The sequence below is a fragment of the Diorhabda sublineata genome, chromosome 6, assembly GCF_026230105.1.
Source record: "Diorhabda sublineata isolate icDioSubl1.1 chromosome 6, icDioSubl1.1, whole genome shotgun sequence".
NCBI lineage: Eukaryota > Metazoa > Arthropoda > Insecta > Coleoptera > Chrysomelidae > Diorhabda > Diorhabda sublineata.
Window position 1 is genome coordinate 35,956,100 of NC_079479.1, and position 22,932 is coordinate 35,979,031.

Consider the following 22,932-nt stretch of genomic DNA (forward strand, 5'->3'; position numbering starts at 1 on the left):
TTTGTAAACAAATATATTAAAAAAATCAATTTGTTTATTAACCTGTTTTTGTCAAAATAACGTCTCTTAATACAGGATGGAAACTATGAAAATAGTATACAGAGCGTAATTATAGTAAAAAATGTACGCGATCTTTATCGTACAATGTGACGTCACGTTGGAATCGAAATGTGAAGGGTATATCTGACACGACGAGTTAAAACTCTCTGTATATGGCAAAATACTTATGATACAATCATGAAAATTTCTATAATTAGGTTTTCGGATACGATCTTTTCAACTAAAATATTTTCAAAGATGGCCGACTTCCGGTTGTACCGGAAATCGGCTGGAACTTTGTTTTTTTAAATGAAACACCCTGTATATTAAAACATTTTTGAAATCTAAGTAAAATTTTAGTACACTTTTGTCTAAAAACTTTTTCAGAAAAATACGTATTTTTTGAGTTATTGAGTTTTTTATAAAAAATTTAACCGTTGCAGACCCTTATAAATTATTTTTTTACGAAAATACCCTTAAGGATATGAAAATGATTTCTATTCGGATGTATTTAGCAAGATCAGCCGTATTCGAATCTATATTGAAAAATTTCTAATTATATACAGGGTGTGTATAAAAAGTGTTCAAAGTTTAAAGACATAAATATCAATTTTTTAAATTTTTTTATATGAAACACTCTGTATATTAATACATTTTTGAAATCTACGGAAAATTTTATTACAGTTTTGTCTAAAAAACTTTTTTCGAAAAATACATACTTTTTGAGTTATTGAGTTTTTTATAAAAAACTTAACCGATGCAGACCCTTATAAATTATTTTTTTACGAAAATACCCTTTAGGATATGAAAATGATTTCTATTCGGGTGTATTTAAGAAGATCAGACGTATTTGAATCTATATTGAAAAATTTCTAATTATATACAGGGTGTGTATAAAAAGTGTTCAAAGTTTAAAGTCATAAATATCAATTTTTTAAATGGAACACCCTGTATATTAAAACATTTTTGAAATATACGTAAAATTTCAGTAAAATTTTATCTAAAAACTTTTTCAGAAAAATACATACTTTTTGAGTTATTGAGTTTTTTATAAAAAATTTGACCGTTGCAGACCCCTATAAATGATTTTTTTACGAAAATACCCTTAAGGATATGAAAATGATTTCTATTCGGTTGCTTTTAGCAAGGTTAGACGTATTTGAATCTATATTGAAAAATTTCTAATTTTATACAGGGTGTGTATAAAAAGTGTTCAAAGTTTAAAGTCATAAATATCAATTTTTTAAATGGAACATCCTGTATATTAAAACATTTTTGAAATCTACGTAAAATTTCAGTAAAATTTTATCTAAAAACTTTTTCAGAAAAATACATACTTTTTGAGTTATTGAGTTTTTTGTAAAAAATTTGACCGTTGCAGACCCCTATAAATGATTTTTTTACGAAAATACCCTTAAGGATATAAAAATGATTTCTATTCGGGTGTATTTAGCAAGATCAGACGTATTTGAATCTATATTGAAAAATTTCTAATTATATACAGGGTGTGTATAAAAAGTGTTAAAAGTTTAAAGTCAAATATCAATTTTTTAAATGGAACACCCTGTATATTAAAATATTTTTGAAATCTACGTAAAATTTTAATATACTTTTGTCTAAAAACTTTTTCAGAAAAATACATACTTTTTGAGTTATTGAGTTTTTTATAAAAAACTTAACCGATGCAGACCCTTATAAATTATTTTTTTACGAAAATACCCTTAAGGATATAAAAATGATTTCTATTCGGTTGCTTTTAGCAAGGTTAGACGTATTTGAATCTATATTGAAAAATTTCTAATTATATACAGGGTGTGTATAAAAAGTGTTCAAAGTTTAAAGTCATAAATATCAATTTTTTAAATGGAACACCCTGTATATTAAAACATTTTTGAAATCTACGTAAAATTTCAGTAAAATTTTATCTAAAAATTTTTTCAGAAAAATACATACTTTTTGAGTTATTGAGTTTTTTATAAAAAATTTGACCGTTGCAGACCCCTATAAATGATTTTTTTACGAAAATACCCTTAAGGATATAAAAATGATTTCTATTCGGGTGTATTTAGCAAGATCAGATGTATTTGAATCTATATTGAAAAGTTTCTAATTACATACAGGGTGTGTATAAAAAGTGTTCAAAGTTTAAAGTCATAAATATCAATTTTTTAAATGGAACACCCTGTATATTAAAACATTTTTGAAATCTACGTAAAATTTCAGTAAAATTTTATCTAAAAACTTTTTCAGAAAAATACATACTTTTTGAGTTATTGAGTTTTTTATAAAAAATTTGACCGTTGCAGACCCCTATAAATGATTTTTTTACGAAAATACCCTTAAGGATATAAAAATGATTTCTATTCGGGTGTATTTAGCAAGATCAGATGTATTTGAATCTATATTGAAAAGTTTCTAATTACATACAGGGCGTGTATAAAAAGTGTTCAAAGTTTAAAGTCATAAAAATCAATTTTTTTCTATTTTTTTAAATAGAACCACCCGGTTTTTTCTATTTTAATACTTTCGGGGGTGAAAAATAAGGCAAATTCACGTATACTTCCCATTATCGTTCAAATTGAACGAAATTTGAAATATATCGCGTGTTTTATAAACCGTTCGTTTGCTTAATAGAAATACAAACTTTCAGTTACACATTCTGGTCCTTCGAGCCGGACTAAACCCGGCTCGAAGTACCAAAAACTACATACCTATTATCCCACTTCCTATTCTTGGGTTGTTTATCCGCCGGCGCCAAAATACGAATGATTATATCCCATTTCGGAGGTTCGAACAGACTAGAATATCTGGAATCGTTTCTGATCCTTTCGAAATCCTCCCTAACGACGCATTCGGTCAACAGAGTACGCAGAGTCGATTCCGTCGATATTATTTGTCTCCACTTCATTTTATCGGCGGCGGTTAATTGCGAATTGAAAGTTTCCGCGCTATCTATCACCGGCCCTTCTTCACTGTCCGTCGGCCGAAACACCCTGATCAGTATATTCCAATTGGGCACTCGGGGATTTTCCGGAGCTATGTCGAACGCGGATAAGTAATTTTCGTCGGTTTCCGTCGTCGAAATGTACCTGGAAACCAACTGGGTTACCGATTTCATATTCGGGGAATTTTAGGTTATATTACCTCGGGGCGGAGGATTGCTCCAAGTTGGCGACGATTTCGGGCGCGTTCAGAGGGAGTTTGTCGTCGACTATTAGATTTTTGGGCGGTAGACTCATGGCGGCTCTCTCCATTTTTGGGGTGAGCGTCATACCGGAAGCCGACGATATGTCGGAGAAGTTTTCCCATTCGGGGGGCTCCGGCACGTCTACGGGATAATTCCTAACAAAAAACGAATTTCGTATTCGAATCGATTTTTTTATTTTTTTTCGATGTTTACCTTATGGTGACGTCCCATTTTTGGTTTTCCATCGGCTTGGGTCTGGTATGGTATTCGGTGACGAAACGTTTGTGTCTTTCGATGTCTTCTACGGTCTTTTTTTCGGTGATGGTTTTTAGGAATACGTCGTCGACTATATGGGAGGTTATTTCCGGTTTGTGGACGACCGCGATCGGCGGTTCCAGCGAATCGGTGACGTCTTGGACGTATTCTCTTTTGGGGACGATCGGCGGCGGCGGCGGCGGCGTCGGCGCTACGTATCTACGAATAAAATTACAACCGTAAAAAATGTCGAATTTCGTTATGTCAATGTCAGATTTGACGTAATCGTATCGCGGCGTTGCCGTATTTCGGAAGTTGTCAGTTGTCAATTAACTGTCGTAGAAGACATTTTTTTGGTAAAGGGGTTTTTGGAAAACCTACTAACCGTTCTTCTTGCATTTCCATTTGCCTCCTAAGTATTTTGTTGTAAGTGGGAGCCGGTTGTGCGTGTTTTGGAGGTGGATGTAGTTCGGGAGCGTAAGTGAATTGGTGTCGTTCGTAAACAGATGGCGAATCCAATGATCTAAAAATTATTTCGTTAATTAGATATTAATTTTTTTAATTACCAAATTTTGGTGGAATAGAATCGGTCTATACGCTCTCTAAATATTCCACCAAAATTTTTTTTATATTTCGCCGACTGAATTTTTTTTTTATTAAAAACGTATTTACACAAAAAACCACCATTTTTAGTCCGATTCAAAATGAATACCTTATACTTTCTTGTTGTTCCAAAATGGTGGAAAGGTTTTTATCGGTTCTGGTGCTTTCCGTATCCGATAGTGAGATGCTGGGAGGCGGTGGGGGTGTTTTCTTAACCTTGACTTGGATGTCGAATTTGGGTTCTTCTTTAACGGCGATCGGTAGCCTGGAAACCGTCCCCGGTGCGGCGACGGCGTTTTGAATTTGGTGTTCGACGGTATGGCCGTAACCTTCGCTGTAGACGCTGCTGTTATCTTGAATGTAAGCTTGGTTTTCGTAACTTCCGGCGGATGATACCGGAAGTGAGCCTGTATCGACGTCGATTTCTGAATGGGATTCGGATGGGTAATCTGATGGTAAGTTGTCGCTCATTAGGTGACCTTCGCTTCCGGCGCTGCTACCGGCCGCCGTGTAGGGTAGGACATTCGCTCTGGGTATTTTTAAACCTTCCACCATCGGTAGACTTCCTATAATATGAATTCGTATCGATAAATGTTTGATTACAACGTTTTTATTTAACGAATTATCAAACTCGTTCATTTTCATTTTTTCGTAATGGTTTTTTGGTGGAATAGTTTCGGTATATATTTCCCTTTACTTTTCCACCAAAATCGAAAATAAAATCGGATTTTAAAAACAATTTCGTCGAGTTTCATTTTTTTAGATATCTTTTGGTGGAATAATTTTGTTATTTTTCGAGTAATTTTTTACTAAAATCAAAATTGAAACCGAAAATCTAAAAAATTTGTTTCTTAATTTTAATTTTGCATCGTCGTATGTTGGTGGAATAGTTTCGGTATATATTTCCCTTTACTTTTCCACCAAAATCGAAACTAAAATCGGATTTTAAAAACAATTTCGTCGAGTTTTATTTTTCTAGATATCTTTTGGTGGAATAATTTTGTTATTTTTCGAATAATTTTTTACTAAAATCAAAATTGAAACCGAAAATCTAAAAAATTTGTTTCTTAATTTTAATTTTGCATCGTCGTATGTTGGTGGAATAGTTTCGGTATATATTTCCCTTTACTTTTCCACCAAAATCGAAAATAAAATCGGATTTTAAAAACAATTTCGTCGAGTTTCATTTTTTTAGATATCTTTTGGTGGAATAATTTTGTTATTTTTCGAGTAATTTTTTACTAAAATCAAAATTGAAACCGAAAATCTAAAAAATTTGTTTCTTAATTTTAATTTTGCATCGTCGTATGTTGGTGGAATAGTTTCGGTATATATTTCCCTTTACTTTTCCACCAAAATCGAAAATAAAATCGGATTTTAAAAACAATTTCGTCGAGTTTCATTTTTCTAGATATCTTTTGGTGGAATAATTTTGTTATTTTTCGAGTAATTTTTTACTAAAATCAAAATTGAAACCGAAAATCTAAAAAATTTGTTTCTTAATTTTAATTTTGCATCGTCGTATGTTGGTGGAATAGTTTCGGTATATATTTCCCTTTACTTTTCCACCAAAATCGAAACTAAAATCGGATTTTAAAAACAATTTCGTCGAGTTTTATTTTTCTAGATATCTTTTGGTGGAATAATTTTGTTATTTTTCGAGTAATTTTTTACTAAAATCAAAATTGAAACCGAAAATCTAAAAAATTTGTTTCTTAATTTTAATTTTGCATCGTCGTATGTTGGTGGAATAGTTTCGGTATATATTTCCCTTTACTTTTCCACCAAAATCGAAACTAAAATCGGATTTTAAAAACAATTTCGTCGAGTTTTATTTTTCTAGATATCTTTTGGTGGAATAATTTTGTTATTTTTCGAATAATTTTTTACTAAAATCAAAATTGAAACCGAAAATCTAAAAAATTTGTTTCTCAATTTTAATTTTGCATCGTCGTATGTTGGTGGAATAGTTTCGGTATATATTTCCCTTTACTTTTCCACCAAAATCGAAACTAAAATCGGATTTTAAAAACAATTTCGTCGAGTTTTATTTTTCTAGATATCTTTTGGTGGAATAATTTTGTTATTTTTCGAGTAATTTTTTACTAAAACAAAATTGAAACCGAAAATCTAAAAAATTTGTTTCTCAATTTTAATTTTGCATCGTCGTATGTTGGTGGAATAGTTTCGGTATATATTTCCCATTACTTTTCCACCAAAATCGAAACTAAAATCGGATTTTAAAAACAATTTTCTCGAGTTTCATTTTTCTAGATATCTTTTGGTGGAATAATTTTGTTATTTTTCGAGTAATTTTTTACTAAAACAAAATTGAAACCGAAAATCTAAAAAATTTGTTTCTTAATTTTAATTTTGCATCGTCGTATGTTGGTGGAATAGTTTCGGTATATATTTCCCTTTACTTTTCCACCAAAATCGAAACTAAAATCGGATTTTAAAAACAATTTCGTCGAGTTTTATTTTTCTAGATATCTTTTGGTGGAATAATTTTGTTATTTTTCGAGTAATTTTTTACTAAAATCAAAATTGAAACCGAAAATCTAAAAAATTTGTTTCTCAATTTTAATTTTGCATCGTCGTATGTTGGTGGAATAGTTTCGGTATATATTTCCCTTTACTTTTCCACCAAAATCGAAACTAAAATCGGATTTTAAAAACAATTTCGTCGAGTTTTATTTTTCTAGATATCTTTTGGTGGAATAATTTTGTTATTTTTCGAGTAATTTTTTACTAAAACAAAATTGAAACCGAAAATCTAAAAAATTTGTTTCTTAATTTTAATTTTGCATCGTCGTATGTTGGTGGAATAGTTTCGGTATATATTTCCCTTTACTTTTCCACCAAAATCGAAACTAAAATCGGATTTTAAAAACAATTTCGTCGAGTTTTATTTTTCTAGATATCTTTTGGTGGAATAATTTTGTTATTTTTCGAATAATTTTTTACTAAAATCAAAATTGAAACCGAAAATCTAAAAAATTTGTTTCTCAATTTTAATTTTGCATCGTCGTATGTTGGTGGAATAGTTTCGGTATATATTTCCCTTTACTTTTCCACCAAAATCGAAACTAAAATCGGATTTTAAAAACAATTTCGTCGAGTTTTATTTTTCTAGATATCTTTTGGTGGAATAATTTTGTTATTTTTCGAGTAATTTTTTACTAAAACAAAATTGAAACCGAAAATCTAAAAAATTTGTTTCTTAATTTTAATTTTGCATCGTCGTATGTTGGTGGAATAGTTTCGGTATATATTTCCCTTTACTTTTCCACCAAAATCGAAACTAAAATCGGATTTTAAAAACAATTTCGTCGAGTTTTATTTTTCTAGATATCTTTTGGTGGAATAATTTTGTTATTTTTCGAGTAATTTTTTACTAAAATCAAAATTGAAACCGAAAATCTAAAAAATTTGTTTCTTAATTTTAATTTTGCATCGTCGTATGTTGGTGGAATAGTTTCGGTATATATTTCCCTTTACTTTTCCACCAAAATCGAAACTAAAATCGGATTTTAAAAACAATTTCGTCGAGTTTTATTTTTCTAGATATCTTTTGGTGGAATAATTTTGTTATTTTTCGAATAATTTTTTACTAAAATCAAAATTGAAACCGAAAATCTAAAAAATTTGTTTCTCAATTTTAATTTTGCATCGTCGTATGTTGGTGGAATAGTTTCGGTATATATTTCCCTTTACTTTTCCACCAAAATCGAAACTAAAATCGGATTTTAAAAACAATTTCGTCGAGTTTTATTTTTCTAGATATCTTTTGGTGGAATAATTTTGTTATTTTTCGAGTAATTTTTTACTAAAACAAAATTGAAACCGAAAATCTAAAAAATTTGTTTCTTAATTTTAATTTTGCATCGTCGTATGTTGGTGGAATAGTTTCGGTATATATTTCCCTTTACTTTTCCACCAAAATCGAAACTAAAATCGGATTTTAAAAACAATTTCGTCGAGTTTTATTTTTCTAGATATCTTTTGGTGGAATAATTTTGTTATTTTTCGAGTAATTTTTTACTAAAACAAAATTGAAACCGAAAATCTAAAAAATTTGTTTCTTAATTTTAATTTTGCATCGTCGTATGTTGGTGGAATAGTTTCGGTATATATTTCCCTTTACTTTTCCACCAAAATCGAAACTAAAATCGGATTTTAAAAACAATTTCGTCGAGTTTTATTTTTCTAGATATCTTTTGGTGGAATAATTTTGTTATTTTTCGAGTAATTTTTTACTAAAATCAAAATTGAAACCGAAAATCTAAAAAATTTGTTTCTCAATTTTAATTTTGCATCGTCGTATGTTGGTGGAATAGTTTCGGTATATATTTCCCTTTACTTTTCCACCAAAATCGAAACTAAAATCGGATTTTAAAAACAATTTCGTCGAGTTTTATTTTTCTAGATATCTTTTGGTGGAATAATTTTGTTATTTTTCGAGTAATTTTTTACTAAAACAAAATTGAAACCGAAAATCTAAAAAATTTGTTTCTTAATTTTAATTTTGCATCGTCGTATGTTGGTGGAATAGTTTCGGTATATATTTCCCTTTACTTTTCCACCAAAATCGAAACTAAAATCGGATTTTAAAAACAATTTCGTCGAGTTTTATTTTTCTAGATATCTTTTGGTGGAATAATTTTGTTATTTTTCGAGTAATTTTTTACTAAAACAAAATTGAAACCGAAAATCTAAAAAATTTGTTTCTTAATTTTAATTTTGCATCGTCGTATGTTGGTGGAATAGTTTCGGTATATATTTCCCTTTACTTTTCCACCAAAATCGAAACTAAAATCGGATTTTAAAAACAATTTCGTCGAGTTTTATTTTTCTAGATATCTTTTGGTGGAATAATTTTGTTATTTTTCGAATAATTTTTTACTAAAATCAAAATTGAAACCGAAAATCTAAAAAATTTGTTTCTCAATTTTAATTTTGCATCGTCGTATGTTGGTGGAATAGTTTCGGTATATATTTCCCTTTACTTTTCCACCAAAATCGAAACTAAAATCGGATTTTAAAAACAATTTCGTCGAGTTTTATTTTTCTAGATATCTTTTGGTGGAATAATTTTGTTATTTTTCGAGTAATTTTTTACTAAAACAAAATTGAAACCGAAAATCTAAAAAATTTGTTTCTTAATTTTAATTTTGCATCGTCGTATGTTGGTGGAATAGTTTCGGTATATATTTCCCTTTACTTTTCCACCAAAATCGAAACTAAAATCGGATTTTAAAAACAATTTCGTCGAGTTTTATTTTTCTAGATATCTTTTGGTGGAATAATTTTGTTATTTTTCGAGTAATTTTTTACTAAAACAAAATTGAAACCGAAAATCTAAAAAATTTGTTTCTTAATTTTAATTTTGCATCGTCGTATGTTGGTGGAATAGTTTCGGTATATATTTCCCTTTACTTTTCCACCAAAATCGAAACTAAAATCGGATTTTAAAAACAATTTCGTCGAGTTTTATTTTTCTAGATATCTTTTGGTGGAATAATTTTGTTATTTTTCGAGTAATTTTTTACTAAAACAAAATTGAAACCGAAAATCTAAAAAATTTGTTTCTTAATTTTAATTTTGCATCGTCGTATGTTGGTGGAATAGTTTCGGTATATATTTCCCTTTACTTTTCCACCAAAATCGAAACTAAAATCGGATTTTAAAAACAATTTCGTCGAGTTTTATTTTTCTAGATATCTTTTGGTGGAATAATTTTGTTATTTTTCGAATAATTTTTTACTAAAATCAAAATTGAAACCGAAAATCTAAAAAATTTGTTTCTCAATTTTAATTTTGCATCGTCGTATGTTGGTGGAATAGTTTCGGTATATATTTCCCTTTACTTTTCCACCAAAATCGAAACTAAAATCGGATTTTAAAAACAATTTCGTCGAGTTTTATTTTTCTAGATATCTTTTGGTGGAATAATTTTGTTATTTTTCGAGTAATTTTTTACTAAAACAAAATTGAAACCGAAAATCTAAAAAATTTGTTTCTTAATTTTAATTTTGCATCGTCGTATGTTGGTGGAATAGTTTCGGTATATATTTCCCTTTACTTTTCCACCAAAATCGAAACTAAAATCGGATTTTAAAAACAATTTCGTCGAGTTTTATTTTTCTAGATATCTTTTGGTGGAATAATTTTGTTATTTTTCGAGTAATTTTTTACTAAAATCAAAATTGAAACCGAAAATCTAAAAAATTTGTTTCTCAATTTTAATTTTGCATCGTCGTATGTTGGTGGAATAGTTTCGGTATATATTTCCCTTTACTTTTCCACCAAAATCGAAACTAAAATCGGATTTTAAAAACAATTTCGTCGAGTTTTATTTTTCTAGATATCTTTTGGTGGAATAATTTTGTTATTTTTCGAGTAATTTTTTACTAAAACAAAATTGAAACCGAAAATCTAAAAAATTTGTTTCTTAATTTTAATTTTGCATCGTCGTATGTTGGTGGAATAGTTTCGGTATATATTTCCCTTTACTTTTCCACCAAAATCGAAACTAAAATCGGATTTTAAAAACAATTTCGTCGAGTTTTATTTTTCTAGATATCTTTTGGTGGAATAATTTTGTTATTTTTCGAGTAATTTTTTACTAAAACAAAATTGAAACCGAAAATCTAAAAAATTTGTTTCTTAATTTTAATTTTGCATCGTCGTATGTTGGTGGAATAGTTTCGGTATATATTTCCCTTTACTTTTCCACCAAAATCGAAACTAAAATCGGATTTTAAAAACAATTTCGTCGAGTTTTATTTTTCTAGATATCTTTTGGTGGAATAATTTTGTTATTTTTCGAATAATTTTTTACTAAAATCAAAATTGAAACCGAAAATCTAAAAAATTTGTTTCTCAATTTTAATTTTGCATCGTCGTATGTTGGTGGAATAGTTTCGGTATATATTTCCCTTTACTTTTCCACCAAAATCGAAACTAAAATCGGATTTTAAAAACAATTTCGTCGAGTTTTATTTTTCTAGATATCTTTTGGTGGAATAATTTTGTTATTTTTCGAGTAATTTTTTACTAAAACAAAATTGAAACCGAAAATCTAAAAAATTTGTTTCTTAATTTTAATTTTGCATCGTCGTATGTTGGTGGAATAGTTTCGGTATATATTTCCCTTTACTTTTCCACCAAAATCGAAACTAAAATCGGATTTTAAAAACAATTTCGTCGAGTTTTATTTTTCTAGATATCTTTTGGTGGAATAATTTTGTTATTTTTCGAGTAATTTTTTACTAAAACAAAATTGAAACCGAAAATCTAAAAAATTTGTTTCTTAATTTTAATTTTGCATCGTCGTATGTTGGTGGAATAGTTTCGGTATATATTTCCCTTTACTTTTCCACCAAAATCGAAACTAAAATCGGATTTTAAAAACAATTTCGTCGAGTTTTATTTTTCTAGATATCTTTTGGTGGAATAATTTTGTTATTTTTCGAGTAATTTTTTACTAAAATCAAAATTGAAACCGAAAATCTAAAAAATTTGTTTCTCAATTTTAATTTTGCATCGTCGTATGTTGGTGGAATAGTTTCGGTATATATTTCCCTTTACTTTTCCACCAAAATCGAAACTAAAATCGGATTTTAAAAACAATTTCGTCGAGTTTTATTTTTCTAGATATCTTTTGGTGGAATAATTTTGTTATTTTTCGAGTAATTTTTTACTAAAACAAAATTGAAACCGAAAATCTAAAAAATTTGTTTCTTAATTTTAATTTTGCATCGTCGTATGTTGGTGGAATAGTTTCGGTATATATTTCCCTTTACTTTTCCACCAAAATCGAAACTAAAATCGGATTTTAAAAACAATTTCGTCGAGTTTTATTTTTCTAGATATCTTTTGGTGGAATAATTTTGTTATTTTTCGAATAATTTTTTACTAAAATCAAAATTGAAACCGAAAATCTAAAAAATTTGTTTCTCAATTTTAATTTTGCATCGTCGTATGTTGGTGGAATAGTTTTAGTATACAGGGTGTGTCCCACGACGAGTTAAAACTATCTGTATATATAGCAAAATACTTAAAGTAGAATCATGAAAATTTCTATAATTAGGTTTTCGGATACGATCTTTTTAACTAAAATATTTTCAAAAATGGCGGACTTCCGGTATAACCGGAAGTCGACTGTAACTTTGTTATTTTAAATGGAACACCCTGTATATTAATACATTTTTCAAATCTGCGTTAAATTTTAGTAAACTTTTGCCTAAAAACTTTTTTCGAAAAACGCACAATTTTTGAGTTATTAATGTTTTTGTAAAAAATTTTACCGTTGCAGACCCTTATAAATTATTTTTTTACGAGAACACCCTTAAAGATATCAAAATGGTTTCTATCCGGTTGTTTTTAGCAAGGTCACACGTATTAGTATCTATGTTGGAAATTCCTCATTTTATACAGGGTGTGTATAAAAAGTGTTCAAAATTTAACTCCATAAATATCATTTTTTTTTTATTTTTTTAAATAGAACCATCCGGTATTTTCTATTATTATTGCATATTGTAAAAAGAATTGTCAACAATTCGAATCTATACGGTTCATTTGAAGCAAAAGTTAATCGAAATAAATCAGTTATTGACCTGCATTTGCATCTTTAGAAATTTACAGAAAACATTTAATATCTGGATAACGATAAGATTTAGGTATAGGACAGTATACATGAATTTGTCTTATTTTTAACCTCTGAATGTATTAAAATAGAAAAAACCGGGTGGTTCTATTTAAAAAAATGAAGAAATTTGATATTTATTAAGTTAAACTTTGAACACTTTTTATACACACCCTGTATAAAATTAGAAATTTTTTAATATAGATTCAAATACGTCTGGCCTTTCTTAAAGCAACCGAATAGAAAACATTTTTATATCTTTAAGGGTGTTATCGTAAAAAAATAATTTGTAAGGGTCTGCAACGGTTAAATTTTTTACAAAAAACTCAATAACTCAAAAAGTATGTATTTTTCGAAAAAAGTTTTTAGACGTAAGTATACTAAAATTTTATGTAAAATTCAAAAATGTATTAATATACAGGGTGTTCCATTTAAAATAATAAAGTTACAGTCGACTTCCGGTATAACCGGAAGTCGGCCATCTTTGAAAATATTTTAATTAAAAAGATCGTATCCGGAAACCTAAATATAGAAATTTTCATGATTCTACCATAAGTATTTTCCCACTTATAAAGATAGTTATAACTCGTCGTGGGACACCCCGTACTTTTCCACCAAAAACTAAAACCAGAGTTCAAAGAAAAAGTCGGTTGCCATTAGGTGGAATTTTTGCGCTTTTCTACGCTCTTCACCAAGTCACAGTTTATAAAAAAAAAATAAAAAAAATCGAATATTCGTCTTTTTCTTTAAACACATTTTTGAACTTTGCGACCAGTTCTACGGGCGTTTTTCGAAAATTTTTCGAAAAAATATTCATAAAACAGTACTCGAAAATCGTTTTCTAAATCTAAAATCGCATTTTCAGAATCTAGACAATCTAAACGGGGACTCACAGTCCAATTTCGAAACCACTCACCTAACGAACTCCTCGATATTTTGGTGATTTCCGAACCGCTTCCTAGCGTGGAAAAAGGTTGTCTTATGACGGTTAACGGCTGCCTTCTCAAACAATAATAAGAACAACCCAAACCTAACAGCATCAAAGACAAGAACAGAATCCCGCAGATGATCAACAATATTTGGAATCCCTTCAGCGGCGCCGGCAGGGCGCTGACCGGAGCTTCGGGTCTGAAAAAAATCAACAATAATTCAATCGATTCCTTCAACAGGTAGTAAAAACTTACACGATTTGTGGTAGCGGCGCGGGCACAGGCGTAATCGGCGGAGGATACCTACAAACTATGGTGATGATTTCGTCCCCGTCGATTTCGAAGCCAGGATGGAAGCGAACCACTACATTGTTGGTAAACACCCTTTGGGGACCCTAACCAATCAAAACGTTCGAAAATCTCCCGCTAATAACCCCCAGTATTTCATTTTATTTACCTGTTTGGTGCCGCATCCTTTGAGAGGCAGCTCCAACTTGTAGCTCAAATCGCCTTTGCCGAACACTCTGCACGCCGAATTCCTGTCGAATTGCGCGTAAGCGATCCCATAAAATTTGTCGCCGAATTTCAATTCTATCTGCATGGTTCCGGCGGCGCAATTTAGCGCGGCTTTCGTTCTATTCAGAAATATCACCGGACTCAGATCGTCCAATTTGGTAACTTTACCATCGAGGATGCCTTCTTCGGGGAGGCCTTCTCCTCGGTAGGCGACGTTGTTCGCTTGATCCGCGTAATTCGATTGGCCGGACGCGAATTTCATCAACGATACGATGCAAATCCATCGCAACTGATTGAAATTCATCTGAAACAAATCATCCGATTAATTGTCGTCCGAAAACATCGACGCTGCGCGTTAACCGTTCGTTATGGGACGCACTGTAGATTAAAGGCGCGTTCGGGCTTCAGTTCCGGTCGCGTACGTTCGAAATTTAATGGACGATCGGCCGTCGAAAAGATTTATCCTTGATCCGTACTGTATAACTAAATAATCGTTCGAAACGAGCTCGAATCGATTCGCCGCGAGCCGAATCTAAGCTCGCGCGAATTTTATTGGTTTTTTACGGAAAATTAGAGCGTTAGAGCAACGTGGAACAATGGTACGTCGCTGTTTGTTTATCAAAAGCGTGCGATAACTCAAAAGTCACTTCGAACAAAAACTAGACTCAAACTAATCATTATTATAGTTTAATATCACATAAAGGACTTTATTTAAACATTTAATGGACAAAAAACGCCGAAGAAACAAAATTTACGACGTTCCTGACGATTCTAATATTGTTTATATAGGACAGACATCTCGATATTGGACAAAAAGAATAATGAATCACTAAAATTATAAAAAAACGTTAAATAATATAAAAAATCGTAAAAAATCGTGTAAAAACGTAGAAAATTAACGAAAAACATCATTTTTAAAAAATATAAATATACAGGTAGGTCAAAAAGTTCCGATTTAATTAAAAAATTTATTTTACAAGCAACGCGTTGTATCTTATCGTTTTTACGCCTGGTACTTTGTTCTAATTCGACGGCGGGCATCACCTGTCAAAATATAATCGCGATTTGAGATGTTTGAGCATAGAGCGTAGAGCCATCCGTCACTTTATCTCGTAGTTTCTTTAACGCGGCGCCGATTTATTTGAAATTTTCACAGATGATAGGTGTGTATACAAAAAAACGAGATCTACACGGTGCCGAAGCGTGTAACCCCCTCCGGGGGGGGATGCCACCCCTTTTCGGGGGTGGAAAATTTTTTACCAAAAATAACCCCGGAAATCGAAATATTAGTGTATTTAAAGTAAAAAATGTTGTATGAAATTTTTTTGTCGGATTAATAGTTTTTGAGTTATTCGCAATTGAAAAGTTTCGTTGAAAAAACTGATTTTTTTAATAGTTTTTTACGTATAACTTTGTAATGGTGCGTTTTATCGAAAAAATTGTTATGAACAAAAATGAAGCTTATAAAAAAACGAAGAAATTAAACTATATTTTGAATATTTAATGTTTTACCTAAAGCGAGTTATAGATATTTTAATAAATTTTGTTTTACGTAATTGAGTATTTAACCTCAAATAACTGGAAAAGGGTGCATTTTTCGAAAAAAAGTTATTAAACACTTTTTGAAGAGCTTAAAAAGACCTTTCGAATGACTAATGATAAAAGTCGTTTCGACTAAAATTTTAACGAGATATGATGTAAAATAGTTAAAGTTAAAAAAAAATTGTATTAAAACTAATGCCATTTCATTGAAAATCAAAAATAAATTTTTTCCTTGTACCAAATACTTTATTTGGATGTTATTCACGACATCTGAAAATTTGGCTGATTACAAACGCATAATTTTGAAAAAAATCAGCTTTAAATAATATTTTTTATAAATTTTTCCAAAAATTTTTTTTCTCCCCATTTTTTCTCTATAACTATAAAAGATACAAAAATAAATAACCAGTCAAATTAAAGCATTTTTTATGTAGATTATTTTTCTTTTTTTATTTTTTTTTTAGCACAAAAATTGACGGAGTTATAACCAAATTAATTTATCAATATAGTGCTAAAATTGCTGATCCACAACCCTTTGACCCTTTATTAATAAAATGCGGAAAGTCTCAAGCCCTTCTAACATACATAGACTTGTAGCCCTGAAAATTACCTTTAAAATGGTTTTTTGTAGGATGTGATATCTTCAAAATTAATGGAGTTACATAAAAAATAAAAATTTGAAGTTTTTTTTGTGAATTATAAAATACGAAAAACTTTCAAATTTTAGCGCGCGGATTTTTTGTTGACTCTAAGTTGCCTTTAAGTACAATTGAGAATACCAAGAGTTGATTTACTTATAATATTGATAAAAGGGTGGTTTTTAAGGGTTGATAGGATATAGAAAATTAAAAATTACTTCAAATAGAAAGAAAAAACTTTAATATCAAAAAAAAACGCGCAAAATCTAAAAGTTGGCAGTCGTTAGATTTATTTTTATTTCATTCTCTACAAAGGGGTAGTTTTTCAAGGGTTGAATAATAAAAATTTATTAAAATATGAATTTGTCGCAGTAAAAACGAAATTTCAAAGTTTTAAATCGTTAAAAAACTTTTCTTTTATTATAGGGTAGTTTTTGATGATTTTTAAGGGTTGAAACATCGAAATATATAAATTTTCTATTATACAATATGTGATTTTCATCCCTTAAACGCAATTTGCACCCCTAGCGATCGTATAGATCTTGATGAACTCAATTTTAAATTTTCGTTTTTAAATCCGAGAATCCGGGAGGTTCGACACCATTTTGAGCTCAAATGCCTGCACTAATAACAAAATGTCGACACGTAACACGTTAATTAAAACCGGTTGTCATATATAAGAGAAGGTAACTAAGAAAATACTTAACAGTTAAGCAGTTATCCTTGGAAAAAGTATGTTTCGTATTTTAAAACGTGGGCGACTTCAATTCCATAGTTAAAATCGTAATAAACTCCAAAATTGAGTCAAAAAGTAAATAAAATCTCGATAGACGTGCATTTTTCGACAACAGCAAACGTTGTAGACGAGACGGCGACCCGCGCGGCAATTGTTTGTACTGAATATGAAACTCGAAAGTTTTTACAACAAACAGTCGACGATTTTCTTAAAATATCATATATTTTGATTAAAGAAGCCTTTTTACTGGAAAATCTGTTACGGAAATTTAATAAATTTGAGGTTATGTCGAAAATGAAGTCTACGCGGACAAACAAGGCGATATTCGATGCACAGAATCGAATTACATCGTAATTCTATTAGAAAGAAACAATTTATATGAAAAATGAATTAAAACGGGATGATTATATTAAATTTTTATTAATTAATAGCTTATTAGTACGCCACTGATTATTATATCGACGTAGTAGAAGAGAAAGTAATCGGAATTCATCGCTAAAAATGAGGTCGATGGTTCGTTTATATTCGCCATAACTAACTTTCATTTTTTTTTCAATAATATATTATGCAATGCATATTATCCAATAAATAATATATTTGTACATACGATCGAATAAATCGATAGATAATTAACTAGTTTCGAGTAATTTAATCGATAAAATGTCGTGCTTCGATTGAGAATGTTCGATATAATTTGACAGCTGTCAGATATATCGATTATGACATTACATATTGAAAATTAAGTTCCGAGTATGGAAAATCGAAAAGGAAATTGTCCAAATATCGAATAAATAATAAATTTGTACATACGATCGAATAAATCGATAGATAATTAACTAGTTTCGAGTAATTTAATCGATAAAATGTCGTGCTTTGATTGAGAATGTTCGATATAATTTGACAGCTGTCAGATATATCGATTATGACATTACATATTGAAAATTAAGTTCCGAGTATGAAAATCGAAAAGAAAATTGTCCAAATATCGAATAAATAATAAATTTGTACATACGATTGAATAAATCGATAGATAATTAACTAGTTTCGAGTAATTTAATCGATGAAATGTCGTGCTTCGATTGAGAATGTTCGATATAATTTGACAGCTGTCAGATATATCGATTATGACATTACATATTGAAAATTAAGTTCCGAGTATGAAAATCGAAAAGAAAATTGTCCAAATATCGAATAAATAATAAATTTGTACATACGATCGAATAAATCGATAGATAATTAACTAGTTTCGAGTAATTTAATCGATGAAATGTCGTGCCTCGACCGAGAATGTTCGATATAATTTGACAGCTGTCAGATATATCGATTATGACATTACATATTGAAAATTAAGTTCCGAGTATGGAAAATCGAAAAGAAAATTGTCCAAATATCGAATAAATAATAAATTTGTACATACGATTGAATAAATCGATAGATAATTAACTAGTTTCGAGTAATTTAATCGATAAAATGTCATGCTTCGATTGAGAATGTTCGATATAATTTGACAGCTGTCAGATATATCGATTATGACATTACATATTGAAAATTAAGTTCCGAGTATGGAAAATCGAAAAGAAAATTGTCCAAATATCGAATAAATAATAAATTTGTACATACGATTGAATAAATCGATAGATAATTAACTAGTTTCGAGTAATTTAATCGATGAAATGTCGTGCCTCGACCGAGAATGTTCGATATAATTTGACAGCTGTCAGATATATCGATTATGACATTACATATTGAAAATTAAGTTCCGAATATGGAAAATCGAAAAGAAAATTGTCCAAATATCCAATAAATAATAAATTTGTACATACGATTGAATAAATCGATAGATAAAAAACTAGTTTCGAGTAATTTAATCGATGAAATGTAGTGTCTCGACCGAGAATGTTCGATATAATTTGACAGCTGTCAGATATATCGATTATGACATTACATATTGAAAATTAAGTTCCGAGTATGGAAAATCGAAAAGAAAATTGTCCAAATATCCAATAAATAATAAATTTGTACATACGATTGAATAAATCGATAGATAAAAAACTAGTTTCGAGTAATTTAATCGATAAAATGTCGTGCTTTGATTGAGAATGTTCGATATAATTTGACAGCTGTCAGATATATCGATTATGACATTACATATTGAAAATTAAGTTCCGAGTATGGAAAATCGAAAAGAAAATTGTCCAAATATCGAATAAATAATAAATTTGTACATACGATCGAATAAATCGATAGATAAAAAACTAGTTTCGAGTAATTTAATCGATAAAATGTCGTGCCTCGACCGAGAATGTTCGATATAATTTGACAGCTGTCAGATATATCGATTATGACATTACATATTGAAAATTAAGTTCCGAATATGGAAAATCGAAAAGAAAATTGTCCAAATATCCAATAAATAATAAATTTGTACATACGATTGAATAAATCGATAGATAAAAAACTAGTTTCGAGTAATTTAATCGATGAAATGTAGTGTCTCGACCGAGAATGTTCGATATAATTTGACAGCTGTCAGATATATCGATTATGACATTACATATTGAAAATTAAGTTCCGAGTATGGAAAATCGAAAAGAAAATTGTCCAAATATCCAATAAATAATAAATTTGTACATACGATTGAATAAATCGATAGATAAAAAACTAGTTTCGAGTAATTTAATCGATAAAATGTCGTGCTTTGATTGAGAATGTTCGATATAATTTGACAGCTGTCAGATATATCGATTATGACATTACATATTGAAAATTAAGTTCCGAGTATGAAAATCGAAAAGAAAATTGTCCAAATATCGAATAAATAATAAATTTGTACATACGATCGAATAAATCGATAGATAATTAACTAGTTTCGAGTAATTTAATCGATGAAATGTCGTGCCTCGACCGAGAATGTTCGATATAATTTGACAGCTGTCAGATATATCGATTATGACATTACATATTGAAAATTAAGTTCCGAGTATGGAAAATCGAAAAGAAAATTGTCCAAATATCGAATAAATAATAAATTTGTACATACGATTCAATAAATCGATAGATAATTAACTAGTTTCGAGTAATTTAATCGATAAAATGTCATGCTTCGATTGAGAATGTTCGATATAATTTGACAGCTGTCAGATATATCGATTATGACATTACATATTGAAAATTAAGTTCCGAGTATGGAAAATCGAAAAGAAAATTGTCCAAATATCGAATAAATAATAAATTTGTACATACGATTGAATAAATCGATAGATAATTAACTAGTTTCGAGTAATTTAATCGATAAAATGTCGTGCCTCGACCGAGAATGTTCGATATAATTTGACAGCTGTCAGATATATCGATTATGACATTACATATTGAAAATTAAGTTCCGAGTATGGAAAATCGAAAAGAAAATTGTCCAAATATCGAATAAATAATAAATTTGTACATACAATTGAATAAATCGATAGATAATTAACTAGTTTCGAGTAATTTAATCGATAAAATGTCATGCTTCGATTGAGAATGTTCGATATAATTTGACAGCTGTCAGATATATCGATTATGACATTACATATTGAAAATTAAGTTCCGAGTATGGAAAATCGAAAAGAAAATTGTCCAAATATCGAATAAATAATAAATTTGTACATACGATTGAATAAATCGATAGATAAAAAACTAGTTTCGGGTAATTTAATCGATAAAATGTCGTGCTTTGATTGAGAATGTTCGATATAATTTGACAGCTGTCAGATATATCGATTATGACATTACATATTGAAAATTAAGTTCCGAATATGGAAAATCGAAAAGAAAATTGTCCAAATATCGAATAAATAATAAATTTGTACATACGATTGAATAAATCGATAGATAATTAACTAGTTTCGAGTAATTTAATCGATAAAATGTCGTGCTTCGATTGAGAATGTTCGATATAATTTGACAGCTGTCAGATATATCGATTATGACATTACATATTGAAAATTAAGTTCCGAATATGGAAAATCGAAAAGAAAATTGTCAAGACGTCGTCGACGTATCGATTTATTTCGATTTTGACGTTTCGAATATTTAATATTCCAAAATGTCGCGATTTGGTGGTAATTATGGAATGAATCGAACGTACCCCCTATAAAAAAGCGTTTTAAAGAATTCAAAAAGCTCGAGCAGGAAAACTGGGAATCCGTTTTGCGAAAATTTGGCAAAAAAATACAAAATATGTAAACAACATTCTAAAAGAACAAAATTTGGTTAAAAATTCGAGAAAATCTGCTCGAAAATATCGATAAAAAGATTTTTTTTCTGATTATTAGTTTCGTCGAGACTATCAGTATATAATAACTCAAAATTCATTTTGTTTTCGATAATAAACTTGCATATCGACGACCTTACGTGATTAAACGTCTCCGTATTTTTCATTTCGAACAGGTATTAATGTACCTGTTAACCATGAGACATAAAAAACGTCGAATAGTCCGTGAAATAAACTAAAACATTTTTATCTTATTAAATCCTTATTGTTTTGAGTTTCCTCGCGTATGATCCCAGTTAATCCCGATAATTCCCGGATATAAAACAAACATCGAACCATTTTTTCACAAATCAACTGATATAAACTTGATTTTACGCACACTCTGTATACATACTTCATAACTAGAATCCCACACACATATCCGACCATATGTTGTTGCTTTTTTCAATTATTTACGAAACAACTTCTTGCAAAACTAGTTTTAAATAAAGCAAAAGATATTACGCAAGAAATACCCGGACCAAATTATCACGGAAAAAACGTTTTTTGGATTTATTTTTGATTTTATAGACTTTTTAAATGTTTTTCGTGAAATATTTACTTGATTTTAGTTGTATTTTGATAGAAATATCGATTTAATTTTACTTAAATCGATTTTTTTATCGAAAGAAATCAGAAATTTTGGAAATTCATTTTGAAAAATATATAAAAATGCTTAAAAAATCGAAAAAAAACAGTTTTTTGGTTTTAAATTGTCTAAATTGGAAGATTTTTTCGATAAAAAATGAATTTAGACAAAATTAATTTCATTATATCAAAAAAAACCAAATTATCACGGAAAAAACCGTTTTTTTTAATTTATTTTTGATTTTATAGACTTTTTAAATGTATTTCGTGAAATATTTTTTTGATTTTAGATATATTTTAATAAAAATATCGATTTAATTTTACTTAAATCGATTTTTTTATCAAAAGAAATCAGAAATTTTGGAAATTAATTTCGAAAAATATATAAAAATGCTTAAAAAATCGAAAAAATGGTTTTTTTTGGTTGTAAATTGTCTTAATTGGGAGTTTTTTTCGATAAAAAATGAATTTAGACAAAATTAATCTTATTTTTATCAAGAAAACCAAATTATCACGGAAAAAAACGTTTTTTTGGATTTATTTTTGATTTTATAAACTTTTTAAATGTTTTTCGTAATGTATTTTCTTGATTTTAGGTGTATTTTAATGAAAACATCGATTTAATTTTACTTAAATCGATTTTTTTATCAAAAGAAATCAGAAATTTTGGAAATTAATTTCGAAAAATATATAAAAATGCTTAAAAAATCGAAAAAATAGTTTTTTTGATTGTAAATTGTCTAAATTGCGAGTTTTTTTCGATAAAAAATGAATTTAGACAAAATTAATCTTATTTTTATCAAGAAAACCAAATTATCACGGAAAAAAACGTTTTTTTGGATTTATTTTTGATTTTATAAACTTTTTAAATGTTTTTCGTAATGTATTTTCTTGATTTTAGGTGTATTTTAATGAAAACATCGATTTAATTTTACTTAAATCGATTTTTTTATCAAAA

At 29.0% G+C, this 22,932-nt stretch overlaps 1 protein-coding gene across 1 annotated transcript in view; it reads right to left on the reverse strand.

Moving 5' to 3' along the window:
* The window catches only part of LOC130445388 (uncharacterized), a 31,164-nt gene that overhangs the window by 3,153 nt on the left and 5,079 nt on the right, over nt 1-22,932 (reverse strand). The window contains exons 2-9 of the mRNA XM_056780982.1: nt 14,121-14,483; nt 13,919-14,058; nt 13,651-13,862; nt 4,194-4,650; nt 3,867-4,004; nt 3,440-3,700; nt 3,184-3,381; nt 2,751-3,128 (exon numbers count right to left, since the gene is read on the reverse strand). Of these exons, the coding sequence (XP_056636960.1) occupies nt 2,751-3,128; nt 3,184-3,381; nt 3,440-3,700; nt 3,867-4,004; nt 4,194-4,650; nt 13,651-13,862; nt 13,919-14,058; nt 14,121-14,483 (2,147 nt within the window). The remainder of the gene's footprint in view (nt 1-2,750; nt 3,129-3,183; nt 3,382-3,439; nt 3,701-3,866; nt 4,005-4,193; nt 4,651-13,650; nt 13,863-13,918; nt 14,059-14,120; nt 14,484-22,932) is intronic.